Genomic DNA, 14,790 nt, shown 5'->3' on the forward strand with positions numbered 1-14,790 from the left:
AAACACGGTGTATGGGCATTCTAACCAGTATGACTTTATAAAGTTCAGATTTTTTTGAGAGAACTTGGAAATAAACAAAGATAATAAACATATTGGAATGTTTGAGTCTGTAATGTATACACATCTTGTTTTGTGAAGTTTAATAGGTTAATTTGTCCCAGAAATGCATAAATAGACTGCTTTATTTCTGCTGAATATTACATCATGCAATAGATGGAAATCATTTACTGAATCCACACTGCCAAATGGATTTAAATATAGAAAAATGAACAAATAGGGAAAACACACAACTGGCAACATTTACTCGATATATGCAGTGAAAAGCTGTCATTATGAAGTATAAATACAGATGAGACTCAAAATGGGTAGTACCCTGTTTCCCCGTAAATAAGACCTAACCTCAAAATAAGACCTAGTATGATTTTTCAGGATGCTCGCAATATAAGCCCTGCCCCCAAAATAAGCCCCAGTTAAGTGAAACCCCACCCTCCACCATTGTGCAGCAGCATGACTGTATTTGAGTAACTAGATGGTTGTACATAAAAAAATAAAATATCCCCTGAAAATAAACCCTGAGGTGTTTTTTGGAGCAAAAATTAATATAAGACATTGTCTTATTTTCAGGGAAACACGGTAATTATGAGGTGCTGCAGTTATGGTTTGGCTATTGTATCTCAAATGATGATGTGGGGCTATGAGATTGCTGTTTGCCTAAGATGACTTGGTTTATAAGGTTCTTGGTTCTATAAATTCATAGAATTAGGGTGTTGGCGGGTAATTTGGCTACTACCATCCATCTGTATAGCTGAGTGTTCCATATTCCAATATCTCCTTGTAAAATAGAAGCATAAAGAGGAAAAAATTATGTTCACCAGCAACAGATCTATTTATTCAAGTACTTTAGTATCCTGCTTTCAGAAGTAAAACCCTTCAAAGACCAGCTTACAATGTAGAATAAATCTGAAATAATTGAGATTTCCATAAAACAATCTTAATAAAATTATGAGATTTAAAAACAGCCATTTAAAATAATAAAATATGAACAGCACTTTCGTCTGGGTGGTTGAAACAGGGTGGCCTCCATTCTCCAATTTTAGGGGATGTTTGAGATTACAAAAAAGTACCCGGCCTAAGAATTATAGGGAATTTCTAATTCATGCCTATAGTTTTGGTGGTTATTGGTAACAGGTTTGGAGGGTGTGCCCATGCCACTGGGGGCCATGTTCGGCAGGTCATGCTTTTCATTTAGTAAGCATGATTGATTAGGTTCCAAGGATGGCTTTAGCACTTTCTCTTAATCTGCAATGGAAGTTCTAGCTGCTTCTGAAAACCCGTCAATCTCGCTTTTGATCCTTCATTAGGGAGTTCATTTGTTTAGTCATTTAGTCGTGTCTGACTCTTCGTGACCCCATGGACCAGAGCATGCCAGGCCCTCCTATCTCCTACTGCCTCCCGGAGTTGTCAAACTCATGTTGGTTGCTTTGCAGACACTGTCCAGCCATCTCATTCTCTGTTGTCCTCTTCTCCTCTTGCCTTCACACTTTCCCAACATCAAGGGTCTTTTCCAGGGAGTCTTCTCATGAGATGGCCAAAGTGTTGGAGCCTCAGTGATCATGGAGCTGAAGAAAGTGAAATCTGTCACTGCCTCCATGTCTTCCCCTTCTATTTCCCAGGAGGTGATGGGACCAGTGGCCATGATCTTAGTTTTTTTTGATGTTGAGCTTCAGACCGTTTTTTGCGTTCTCCTCTTTCACCCTCATTAAGAGGTTCTTTAATTCCTCCTCGCTTCCTGCCATCAGAGTGGTATCATCTGCATATCGGAGGTTGTTGATATTTCTTCCGGCAATCTTGATTCCGGCTTTCCTCCAGTCCTGCCTTTCGCATGATGTATTCTGCATATAAGTTGAATAAGCACAGCATCCCTATTAGCTTCTTCCGTGACCTCTCGGTTTTTTTGCCCCACTAGTATGGTATGACACGTTCCACGTGGATTGCTACCAGGCCGAACCTTTTGGAATAGGATGAGGATGAAATCCACGTAAGAAATGGCAGAACAAAAGTTCTGAGAAAGTGAGGCAGACCGGTGTGTAGAGCAACCAGATCAAGGGGGAAAGCACGCCGCTGCTTTTCGCTTTCTTCGCTGCATCTGAGACCACGCCTCTTCGGTGCACGCATCTCTCTCTCTCTCTCTCTCTCTCTCTCTCTCTCTCTCTCTCTCTCTCTCTCTCTCTATATATATATATATATATATATATATATATATATATATATATATATATATATATATATATATATTTGAAGTGCTTGAAGGGATGCCCTGCAAATGTGACAGCTGGGGCGGGGCCATGTACCTATGGCCACAGCTGCCGTTGCCAGGCGACTGAGTAGCGACCGTGGAGCGGGAGGCGGCGGCGGCGGCGGCAGAAGGGAGTGGGCAGCTGAGGCTGGAGCGGGAGCAGCAGCGGGGAGCTCTGGGTAAGGAGTGCTCGGCTCGCTGCTGCAACGTTAAGCTGCTGCCGCTGTTGCTGCTGCTGCTGCTGCTTTAGGAGCGAGAGGAAGCGGCGCCGAGGAGAGAAGCCGACCGCCCGCTGCAGCCATGCTGAATCAGAGGCGCTGATTAATTCGCCCCGCTCGCGGCGCGCCTGGAGTGCAGGCAGGGAGGACGGCAGGAGAGGCGGCGGCGGCGCCCGAGGACAGGAGCCGAGGGTGCATGCAGAGTTCAAGCTCCGCTCCGGCTGCGCACAATGGACGACGAAAGGTGGGTGCCGCTCGGCTCCGGGGCGGCGGGTGGGGTGCGGTGCGGTGGGGGGGTGTATGCGGGTGTCGGTGGCGGGAAGAGTGCCGGCGCCTTTGTGCCGGCGGCGAGGGGATGGCGGTGCGTTTCCGGACTTCCTGGTGGCCGGGACAATTGCCGGAGAGGAGAGGGCGATCATTAACATCTCTGTGAAGTTGGCTATAATACTACTACTACTACTAATAATACTCATAATAGCCTTCCGGGCGACGCGGTTTATGTGCGTGGACTTGATGTCACGGCCACAAACATTCCATCCTCTCCCTTAGAGATTGTCACCCTCCCCTGGTTTGGTATATGTGTCTGTGTGTGTATGTGTGTGTGTGTGTGTGTGTGGGGTATTGATGTTCATCACGGAATCCCATCCCTTGTCCAGGTCCTCCCCCCCTCCCCCCCGACTTCCTGTCTCCTGTGGCCCCCCAAAGGGGTTTCCCTCGCTCCTTCCGTTTCCCTTTCTGTGTGCAGGTTTTAACATCCCGTCACGAGCAACTCCTTCCCTTGGAGCCCCCCCCCCCCCGCCGCCCAGTTGTTGCTGTTGCTGTTCTGCAGTCATAAGAATCTTTCCTTGAAAAGGACTGCCCGTGATTTCCTTCTTGCTGGGGGAAAAAGCTTTTTAGTATAGTAACTTATTTTTGGCTCGAATCAAAAAGATGGTGAAGCGAGGAAGTGAGCTTGCGTGCGTGTGAGGTTGAGTGGCTGACGTGCGATTCCTAGGCAGTGGCCGGCCAGGCACGAGAATGCAAGAGAGCAGTCATGACATACCCTGTGCTTTGGAGTCTACTATGAACTCTGCTGTGAAGGTTCTCCCCCACCCCCCACCCCCGTTTTTCTGGAATTCGCTTTCTAATTTGCAAAGGCATGCCTGCTTGGTTCCTTGGCATGGCAGTGACATAGGTGAAAGGCAAAGCTGTTTGCCTTAATAAAATTCAGAAATCTGCAGGAAGTGTATGTATGCATGTAAGTAAGTCTGGAGCCTATGCTTAAAACAGTTGCTATGGAAACATTAACATTTTAGTAAAGCGACATAAGGTTGATTCACACAGTCTTCTAGTGTGGGATGGTCATCGCTACAGCTCTCTTTATTTTTATGAGCAAAACTGCTAACAGAACTCTTTAACCTGTGTAGGCATCCAGTGTGTAGCCCACCTGTGGCTCTCTCTGCTTCCTGTGGCCTCAAATGCCTGTGCCCTATGTGGGCTGGTCATGGCAGCAGCATCCTAGTGAAAGCAGAATTTACCTGGGTGAAGTTACAGTGATTGCAAGAATGCATTGGCCAGATAGGTTTCTGGTATGCAGTTTACTGGCCCTGAAATAACTGTACACACTTCCACTTTGTTTTTAAGCACAGTTCAAGGTGCTGATTTTGACCTAAAAGCCTTAACCTGCTTTAGGTTAGTCCATATGAAAGATTGCCTCTTGCCTTATGAGCCTGCCTGGACTTTAAGGGTCTTTTGTGAACTGCTTGATCTGAAGACCTGAGATAACACCACCTCAGTTATGGAGCTCTCTCCTAAAAGAAGTTAGTTTGGTAATATAGTTGCTGAGCAGGCAGTCAAAACCACACTATTTAGTATGGTCTTTGTTTTTAAAAACTGGTTTAAACATCGACTTCCAAAAATAGTTTAAAACTTCTTTTTGATGATGGCTTAAAAAACCCCCAGTGTCATTGTACATTGTATTGGGAGCCTTGCTGGGCAGAAAAGCAATTAGCAGATACTTATACATTGTATTCACATAATCAAGCAGTAGGACAGGGCATGATAATATAATCACAGCGAATGGTCTTCTGATGTTCTGTGATCAGATGAGGAGGAGACTGTGACATAGTAATATTATCATTATTTAAGGAAAGAAGTGCAGAAAGTGAACCTGTGCTTACGATTCAGTTCCTGCTGATGTATGCCAAAACAAAGTGTATTCTCTCCACATCCAGCTGATTATTTATATTCCCCCATTCTGGGGGACGTGGTGGCACTGTGGGTTAAACCACAGAAGCCTTTGTGCTGCAAGGTTGGAAGACCAGCAGTTGTAAAATTGAATCCACATGACGGAGTGAGCTCCCGTCGCTTGTCCCAGCTCCTGCCAACCTAGCAGTTTGAAAGCATGTAAAAATTCAAGTAGATAAATAGGTACCACCACAGTGGGAAGGTAACGGCGTTCTGTGTCTAGTCGTGCTGGCCACGTGACCACGGAACCTGTCTACGGACAAATGCTGGTTCCACGGCTTCGAAATGGGGATGAGCACCACTCCCTAGAGTCGGACATGACTGGAGTAAATGTTTCTTTTCCTCGTTCAATTTTTTTAAAAAAATTATTTCTAAAGAAAAGACAATCCATCATGTTACAAGTAATAAATACAAAGCTTAACATAGTAAGCTGTCATCTTACTTGTTATATAATTTAACTGTTGACCAATTGGTATTCCCCACATTTCTCGAAATCACATGTACACCATTGCCCATCCCATCTTAAAGAAATATCGACCAACAATCTAAATGCTCCAAATTGTTTTCCAAACCACGTGTCTCGAGATTTATTTTATTGGCATATTTTAATAAAGGCTCCCAGTTTTCAGTGAATTGACTGTGCCTTATTTCTCCTCTGCATAGTCTAACTTTATTAGTCATTTTTCCATCAACATTGTTGAAAGAAATTGAAAAAAAATTATGACTGGACTAATTTTCAAGGGGAACCTTTACCTATACCTATTCTGGTTGTTTATATCTGATCCTTTAAATCTTAGCCATTCTGACATTTTTTTTGCACAGCTAAATGGACAGAAGTGTAGAACATTTACAGATCCATAATGAATGTACTGTCTTTTAAAGCAAAGATGACAGGTGAACAGGCAAGCAATAGTAAGTGCAGGGTTGACGTCTAGCAGAAGAGCCTTACCTTGGAATAATATTGTTTACTTATAATGTCTGCTTGGCTGAAGTATGATGATCAGAAGTCATGTACAAAACATGTTTTGCATTTTACAGTGGTGCCTCAATTTATGACCATAATCCATTCCAGAAGATGGACGTAACTCGAAATGGTCGTAGGTCGAAGCATGCGTTCCCATAAATGCATGGGAACACAATTAATCCATTCCGACCACAAAAAAAAACCCAAATAAAATAAAAGTAAAACACAGCAAGCCCCACAGGAACGCGCTGGGGCTGCAAAAAACAAACAAACAAAAAACTAAACCACAACCCAAAAACAAACAGAGCAAGTCCCATGCTGGGACTGCAAAAAAAAAAAATCACCTAAAAACAAACAATAACACAGCAGAGAAATATAATCCACCCCAGCCCAAGACCACCCTGCAAAACCTACCCAGAACAGTTTTTAAAAAGCAAACAGCAGCATCTTACCTTAACAAGCTTCCTTTAGTGCTGCCTCCGGGAGCCGGGATCGCGGGCCCCTCCACCCCCGTGCCGAGAAGAGGCGAGGAGCGCCGAGGTCTGACACGGCTGCCCTGGCGAGCAGCTGAAGGAGCCAGTGCTGGAATGGGATGGGGTGTCGGGCACACCCGGTGGGCGAGCCACCTGCTGCTCAGGGACACAGCAGCGGCATCGGCAACGCAGAGGCCAGTGAGGAGCGCTGAGGGATGCCCCCGCCACCACCTTCCCTGCTCCTGCATCCCTTTCCCGAACTGTAGGGGCGAAAGAGCTAAAAAGAAGCAGCCTCTTCGCCACCAACGGTTTGAATTCCCCGCCTTTTTCCCATGCCTTTTTTTTGTTGTTACTCTAAGCTCCGGCGGCAAGTCAAAGCAAAATTTTGTGGCTGGAGCTGGTCATAACTCAAAATGGTTGTGAGTAGGGGGGCGGTCGTAAGTCAAGGCATCACTGTACTAGTGTTTCCCAGCAGGCACAATCAAAACACATTTTTGATAGGATTAAAACTGATGGAAACAATGGACATATCACATTTGCTTCTGACATTCTTGGAATAACAGAATGTATGGAGCCCTTCCTTCTTCATTCTGTGGACTGTACTACATTAAAAAAAGGTTACTGAGCATCCAAAAAATAAAAAAGTTGAAGCGAACAAGAGCAGAGTTGAGAAAGACTACAACTCCCAGAATAGGCAGTGTGTCTAGTGGCTATGATGGCTGAGATTTCTGGGAGCTATTGTCCAATATGACTTTTGAGAGGAGAACTGCATTTTCCCATTGCATTGTTTCCTTTAGTTTATGCAAAATAATTAAGTCCCATTGAAGGCAGTATGATATAACAGATTTGAATAAGAATAGCATCACATTCCTGTATAGTGGATGTGTATGAGTGGAGTGCTAGTGTGATTGGCAGCTGAAGGTCTGAATGCTGTGGGAGTGAGGTCTGTGTGTCAGTTTGGAGTTAGAAAGAGATAAAAAAATCTTTAAAAATATAGCAACTGAGATTAAGAAAACCTTTCACTAAACACTTGAATCATCCAAAATGCTGCTTCAGGGAAAAGGAGGCTCTGCCTGCGAAAAGTATAGAAGGAACAATCTCAAAATACTTGTCTGTGGGTTTGGGGATGGTGATTCTTTCAGGTTAAAAGTACCGGGTGATGCCTGAACCCCTTCAGGAGTGTGTGACCCAGCTAGCATGAAAATCAACAGAAAGGCCTGTCCCTCCTTGAGCTGGAACATGGCAGGATCTTTACCTCCCAATTATGGGATCTGTTACTTCATGGTATGGTAGCAGTGTTGGCACCCAATTTTAGGTTTCAATTCTCCGGCAGGGAATAACAGATAAAGACAGTGCATCAATCAGTCTATGTAAGCCAATTTACTAAACATGGAACTGGACCCCGTCCTAAAGGTGGATCGGGAACCCATCATACATGTGGTAAAGCATTTTATAAGTTTCATACACAAAGTACAATAAGCACAGTGTGAGGCTCCCAAGGTGGAAGCCATGGTTGGAGTGCCGCTGCTCTTGAAGAATAGCAGCCAGACCCAGACTTCCCCCCCACCATCCCCACCGCGACGGGAAGAGAAAGGAGTGGAAACCCCTGACTGGGGAGCAGAGTGCGGCGGCACCCTCACCCTAAGCAAAGGGGTAGATACCCGGGACTTAGAAGAGGACCTGAAGGAGTTAAGAATTGCCCGCGAAACGGGACGGTTTCAGGCGGGAAAGAGAGGGGAGGAGATAGAGGCGGGGATGGGAGATATAAGGGGAAGACCGAGGGATATTCCGGGGGGTTGGGAGTGGGTATGGATGGAGGATCCGTGGACCCACAAGTGGGAACAAGTCCGAGTACCCCATGAAGAGGCAGAGAGGCGCCGTCAACTAGGGTTGAAACCCCGTCCGTCTTACTGGGGTGAGACGGAGGCGAAAGAGTGGCGGAGGAAACTACGGGAGGAGAGGGAGGCGGTGGCCCGAGAGCTGGAGAGGAAGCGCCAATGGCACATCGCCGAACTGAGGAAGCTGGGAGGTTACCCGGCCCCTGGGGCTACACAATAGAAGATGGATCCTCCTGGGACGGCTAGAGTGGAGACGAGGAGACCCTACCCTTAATATCCCTGGAAGAAGAAGTGAACCCTGGACCGGGACCTGTGCCGCCTTCAACAGGTCCCTGGAACCCAGAGAACTCTAACCCTTTTGTACATAGTTTATGGACCCCTCCCAAGCCGAACCTTGGTCTCCAAACCTCCCTGAACCCTTTCATGGGAATAGTTACTGATGATGTTAAAGTAGAAATAAACACGTTGCCGTTTGACTTTCCTCAAGAGTCTCGTCCGTTTATTGAAGATAAGACAGCCCACACCTACGAACCCTCACATATTGGCGCCCAACGCGGGGGGCTGTCAGCCCCGCAAGAAACGGAGGGATGGATACGACAAATAACAGAAGGGCAAGAAGCATTGATGAAACAACTGGCGGATCAGCAGAAACTCATCATAGATCAACTGAGCAGGACACAAATAGGGTTGTCTGCCAAGACACAAGCTACGGAAGGAAGAGGGATAATCGCACACCGGCCACCGATCAAACTCCAAAAGATGGGCCCCCAAGACGACCCAGCGGCGTTCTTGAATATATTTGAACGAGTGGCGGTGTCGGCACAATGGCCGAAGGACCAGTGGGCTCTAATCGTCACACCTTACCTGACGGGCTTGCCTCAGGAAATAGTGGACACGTTAGACCCAGAAGATGCAGGGGATTATGAAAAGGTCAAGACGGCGATTCTCAACACACTGAATCTGAATGAAGAAGCCTATCGCAGACGATTTAGGGAATTGCGGCTGAAGCCGGGCATACACCCACGAACGGTGGCGCAAAAGATGAGAGTAAACGCCACGAGATGGGTACAACCGAAGGGAAAAACGGCAGAACAGGTGTTAGAATTAATGATACTGGAACAGTTAGTATCAACGCTGAGCTCCGGACCCAGAAACTGGGTGGTGAAACACAAACCCACATCGGTAGAGGGCGCTGTTACGCTGCTAGAAGACTATCTAGGAGCGGAAGATCCATGGTCAAATCGCCCTGCAGCAGGGGGAGAGAAACCCCGGAGCAAGGACAAGATGGCGGAGGCAGCAATCACCGGAGCTCCACGAGGAACCTCGATGGCGACTCCTAAAAAGCAAGGCCCCGACCGTATCGAATATGTGAACTCAACCGGGTCGCGAATCCCTCGCCCAACAATCACGACAGACCCGGCAAAGAGCAAGCTAGCCCCCACCTGGAACCAGGGGAAGGAAAAGATGACCGCCTGCTTCGGCTGCGGCCAGTTCGGCCATATTCGGAAATTCTGCCCAGCCGAAGAGTATGCATGGGCCAACATTTATGCGAACGCCGCTAAGGTGGGTGAGAAGTTCCATCCCGGGTGGGTGGTGACTGCCGAGGTTAATGGCCAGAGAAAGAGGGCCCTAATAGACACTGGGTGCACCCGGTCGCTGGTACGAGAACTAGAGGGACCGAGACTAGGGGAAACGGTGGTAGTGAGGTGCATCCACGGGGACGCCAAAGAATATGATACAGCCAGGGCAAACGTGACTATCGGAACCCAGGAGGCAACCCTGGAGGTGGGAGTCGTTCCCGGTTTAACCCGCGAGATGTTGTTGGGCAGGGACTGGCCAGGCCTGGAGGACTTGGCACGACGAGCAGAAGACGGACTGGTTGGCGAACGAGACGAGGGAGAAGGGGAAGGAGAGATAATGCAGTTGTCCAGAGATCAAGTAAGGGGCCTGCAACAAGACGATCCTTCCCTAAGGCCCTGTTTCCAAAAAGCCAACTCCGAAGGGGAGACCCCGGTGAATGGGGAAGGGTTTGAGGTGCGACGAGGACTGCTGTATCAAATACGACGAGGGGAGCAGGGGGAGGAGTCAACCCTGGTAGTCCCCGACCATTTGAGGAGCTGGGTGATGCATTGGGCCCACGATCTGCCAGTGGCTGGTCATTTGGCCGCACAGAAAACATTGGCCCGCATCCGCCAAAGGTTTTTTTGGCCAGATATGGTGAAGCACGTTGAAGAATATTGCAAATCCTGCCCAAAATGCCAGCTAACGCAGCCTAAGACCGGCCCGGGGGCGGGCCTGGTACCCATGCCGTTGGTGGATAGGCCCTTTGACCGGATTGCCATGGACATTGTGGGACCCTTGACCAAATCGGAAGGGGGGCATCAGTATGTGTTGGTGATAATTGACTATGCGACGAGATACCCAGAAGCCCTCCCTTTGAGGTCAACCACGGCGAAAGTACTGGCCAAAGAGCTATTGGGGGTATTTTCGAGGGTGGGGTTCCCGAAGGAGGTATTAACGGATCAGGGAACCAATTTCATGAGTTTAACGTTTAAGCAAATGTGGGAACTGTTAGGGGTCAAGCCCCTCCGGACTTCCATTTATCATCCCCAGGCCAATGGCTTGGTAGAAAGGTTCAATCGGACTCTGAAGGGAATGTTGAGAAAAGTGGCGATGGAACACCCCAAGAAATGGCATATGTTTGTTAACCCTCTAATGTTTGCGGTGCGAGAAGCCCCTCAGTCCTCGACGGGTTTCTCACCGTTTGAATTGTTGTACGGGAGGAAACCTAGGGGGGTGCTGGACCTAATCCGGGAAAAATGGGAGGAGGGAGAAGATGCTTCACGGAATGCCCTGCAGCAAATAGTAGAGATGAGAAATAACTTGAAATTAGCCTGGGAGGTGGCTCAAGAGAATTTAACCCAAGCTCAAGGGAAACAGAAAGAGCGCTACGACAGGAAGGTGAAGCCTAGGGAATTTGAGAAGGGGCAAAGAGTATTAGTGTTGTTGCCTACCGAGACTTCTAAATTTTTGGCAAAGTGGCACGGGCCGTATGAAGTGTTAAGGCGGCTCAGTGAGGTGGATTATGAAGTGGAAACCCCAGATAGGAAAAGAAAAAGGCAGGTTTTTCATGTAAACCTACTAAAAGAGTGGGTAGACCGTGAATGCTTCTTCGATGGGGAAACGGATGAGGAATTGGGGCCAGAAGTAAGCCAAATGCAGGAGGAAGAAGACATCACGGTGGGCAAACTCCTGAACCCCTCCCAAAGGGGGCAAGCCCTCTCCTTGAAAGATGAATTTCCCCAAGTGTTTTCTAAGGTCCCGGGTCAAACGAACCTGGTGGAACACAGCATTGAAACTGACCCTGGGGTGGTGGTAAGGGAGAATGGTAGAGCGTGGCCTCACCATGTAAAGGCTCTAATAGAAAAAGAAGTAGAAGACATGTTGAGCATTGGGGTTATAGAACCCGCCAAAGGCCCGTGGCGCAGCTTTCCTGTCATTGTACCCAAACCAGACGGGTCTCTGAGGTTCTGTGTGGATTTTAGAAAAGTCAATGCAGTCTCAAAGTTTGACGCGTATCCCATGCCCAAGGTGGGGGATTTGCTGGATAAATTGGGGAATGCCCGGTACCTGAGTTCGATCGATTTAACTAAAGGATATTGGCAAATTCCGGTGAGGGCCCAAGATAGGGAGAAAACAGCCTTCTGCACCCCTAAGGGGCTCTTCCAATTTGTTAAGATGCCATTCGGGCTACATGGGGCGGCCGCGACCTTCCAGAGACTTATGGATCGGCTCTTGGAATCGCAGAGGGAGTGGGCCGCAGCGTATATAGATGACATCATAGTTTTCAGTGCCAGTTGGGAAGAACACCTAACCCACTTACGGAGGGTCCTCAAGGAGTTGAAGAAGGCCGGCTTAACCGTCAATCCCAAGAAATGCAAAATTGGTGTAGATAAGGTAGAGTACCTGGGCTTCAAAGTAGGGCAGGGCGAGGTGCAACCCCAGGAGGAAAAGGTGACCAAGATTTCACGGTGGTATAAACCCCGTACCAAAAAGGAGGTGCAGCAGTTCTTGGGCCTGATCGGCTATTACAGGCAGTTTATACCCCAATTCGCATCCATAGCCGCCCCCCTTACCGACCTCACCAGAAAAGGGGCTTCGGTTAAGGTAAAGTGGGGCCCCGCCCAAGAAAGGGCTTTCGAAACCTTGAAGGGGATAATATGCGAACTGCCCATCAGGTTCTCTCCGGATTTCAGCTACCCCTTTGTCCTTTTCACTGATGCTTCGGATAGGGGGTTGGGGGCGGTATTGTCTCAGGTAAGGGAAGGTAATGAGTATCCTATTCTATATTTGAGCCGAAAGTTGAAACCCAGAGAAGAGAGATATGCTGTTATAGAAAAAGAAGCACTAGCCATAAGGTGGGCCACCCACGCCTTGAAATATTACCTCCAAGGAGCCCCCTTCACTTTAGTGACAGACCACGCCCCTCTCCAATGGTTAAACCGCATGAAAGAAACTAACCCAAGGCTTACCCGCTGGTATTTAGCGTTGCAACCCTATTCATTCAAGGTCCAATACCGCAAGGGTAAAGAGCACTCTAACGTAGATTATTTTTCCCGGCAGGGTCCGTGGGCGCGGAGCGAGGAAGAGCGAGCGGCACTCTCGGATGGGGGGGTATGTGAGGCTCCCAAGGTGGAAGCCATGGTTGGAGTGCCGCTGCTCTTGAAGAATAGCAGCCAGACCCAGACTTCCCCCCCACCATCCCCACCGCGACGGGAAGAGAGTGGAAACCCCTGACTGGGGAGCAAAGTGCGGCGGAACCCTCACCCTAAGCAAAGGGGTAGATACCCGGGACTTAGAAGAGGACCTGAAGGAGTTAAGAATTGCCCGCGAAACGGGACGGTTTCAGGCGGGAAAGAGAGGGGAGGAGATAGAGGCGGGGATGGGAGATATAAGGGGAAGACCGAGGGATATTCCGGGGGGTTGGGAGTGGGTATGGATGGAGGATCCGTGGACCCACAAGTGGGAACAAGTCCGAGTACCCCATGAAGAGGCAGAGAGGCGCCGTCAACTAGGGTTGAAACCCCGTCCGTCTTACTGGGGTGAGACGGAGGCGAAAGAGTGGCGGAGGAAACTACGGGAGGAGAGGGAGGCGGTGGCCCGAGAGCTGGAGAGGAAGCGCCAATGGCACATCGCCGAACTGAGGAAGCTGGGAGGTTACCCGGCCCCTGGGGCTACACAATAGAAGATGGATCCTCCTGGGACGGCTGGAGTGGAGACGAGGAGACCCTACCCTTAATATCCCTGGAAGAAGAAGCGAACCCTGGACCGGGACCTGTGCCGCCTTCAACAGGTCCCTGGAACCCAGAGAACTCTAACCCTTTTGTACATAGTTTATGGACCCCTCCCAAGCCGAACCTTGGTCTCCAAACCTCCCTGAACCCTTTCATGGGAATAGTTACTGATGATGTTAAAGTAGAAATAAACACGTTGCCGTTTGACTTTCCTCAAGAGTCTCGTCCGTTTATTGAAGATAAGACAGCCCACACCTACGAACCCTCACACACAGTGTCCCCTTATTGGTCTCCTGAACCCTATGGGTGCCTGTTGGCTCATCCTATTGGCCGTGGTAGAAGTGAGAAAAATATCCAAATTGCATCCCAGGTGGCTGCCAAGTTTGTGAATTTGTGTGAACCATTGTGCAGCTTATCTTAAATATGTTAATGATGGATTATGAACCATGTATGTTACAGTCTTTGCCTGAAGTGTTGCAGAGTTGGCCTTGAATGGGGTGGTGGTGGTTCTCACAAAGCTGTGTGATAATGTAGGAATGTTTCTGTGAGTGCCAAGCGGGATGGGTCAGGAGATTCAATACTTTGAGATGAAATGAAGATATAAAATTCATTGACTATAGAAAATGCATTCATATAGAATATCATTATAGTAAGGAAATAGTAAGAAATCATATTTGCCCCCTATCAGCGGCAGTACCAGGGCAAAGAATAGCAAACATATGGGTGGGGCCTGTCATCTGGACTTTTCCCCAAATAATTGTTGTTCTCCTACCTCGTTGAATGAATTGGATTCAAGTGGGTGACTCTATAATGTGTAGATAATGGAGGTGTTCATATACATGCCATGGTCTTGCGTGGGAATCTAGAAGGGGAGATGGGAAATCTCCTTTGCTTGGGTTTACAGCCAGCATTGGGGGAGAGAAATGTTGTGAGACAAGTCTCTTTTCCTCAGCACCCCTGTGACTGGAGAAATGCAAATCTGACAACTTTTATTGGCATGCGAGTCCCTTTTTGGTCCTTCTGCATGTGTTTGATTCTTTCTTTGTTCACTGACACACAGTCACTGACCTGATCATTCAGTGGTACAAAGTACCATCCAGTGTCACCTGAACATTTCTGAAGTGCCCCTGCCTTTTAGGAGTGAAAGTAAGTTCAGTGTGTCTGAGCTTTTTAAAAAGCTGACCACTTGTCCCAAGAAGTGATTTCCCTTTTCTGGCAAATAACAGCACATTGTCACAGTTAGTAAGTGTGGGTAAGAGATGCAGTGCTCCAGTCTGCTTGTCACTTGGGGAAAGATGAGCTGCTGTGCATTTACAATAATGCTGAATAATTCCTATCTTGTTTCGAAAGTAGTGATACCAATTCATTTTTTTTATTTGTTGCATTTCCCTATCTCCTACCTGAATTTTCTTCCCATCCTTATTTCATGCTAGATTATAAAAATAGTTGTATTCTTCTCCACTCAGAAATGTGTGCATATT

At 47.9% G+C, this 14,790-nt stretch overlaps 1 protein-coding gene across 2 annotated transcripts in view; it reads left to right on the top strand.

Moving 5' to 3' along the window:
• Positions 1-2,330: 2,330 nt before the first annotated feature.
• The window catches only part of KLHL3 (kelch like family member 3), an 82,518-nt gene continuing 70,058 nt past the window's right edge, over positions 2,331-14,790 (top strand). The window contains exon 1 of one of the 2 annotated variants that reach the window (XM_072990120.2): positions 2,331-2,758. In XM_072990120.2, coding sequence (XP_072846221.1) covers positions 2,745-2,758 — 14 coding nt within the window. In that variant the 5' untranslated portion in view covers positions 2,331-2,744. The remainder of the gene's footprint in view (positions 2,759-14,790) is intronic. The other variant, XM_020782679.3, reaches the window with a different exon arrangement.

The sequence above is a fragment of the Pogona vitticeps genome, chromosome 2, assembly GCF_051106095.1.
Source record: "Pogona vitticeps strain Pit_001003342236 chromosome 2, PviZW2.1, whole genome shotgun sequence".
NCBI lineage: Eukaryota > Metazoa > Chordata > Lepidosauria > Squamata > Agamidae > Pogona > Pogona vitticeps.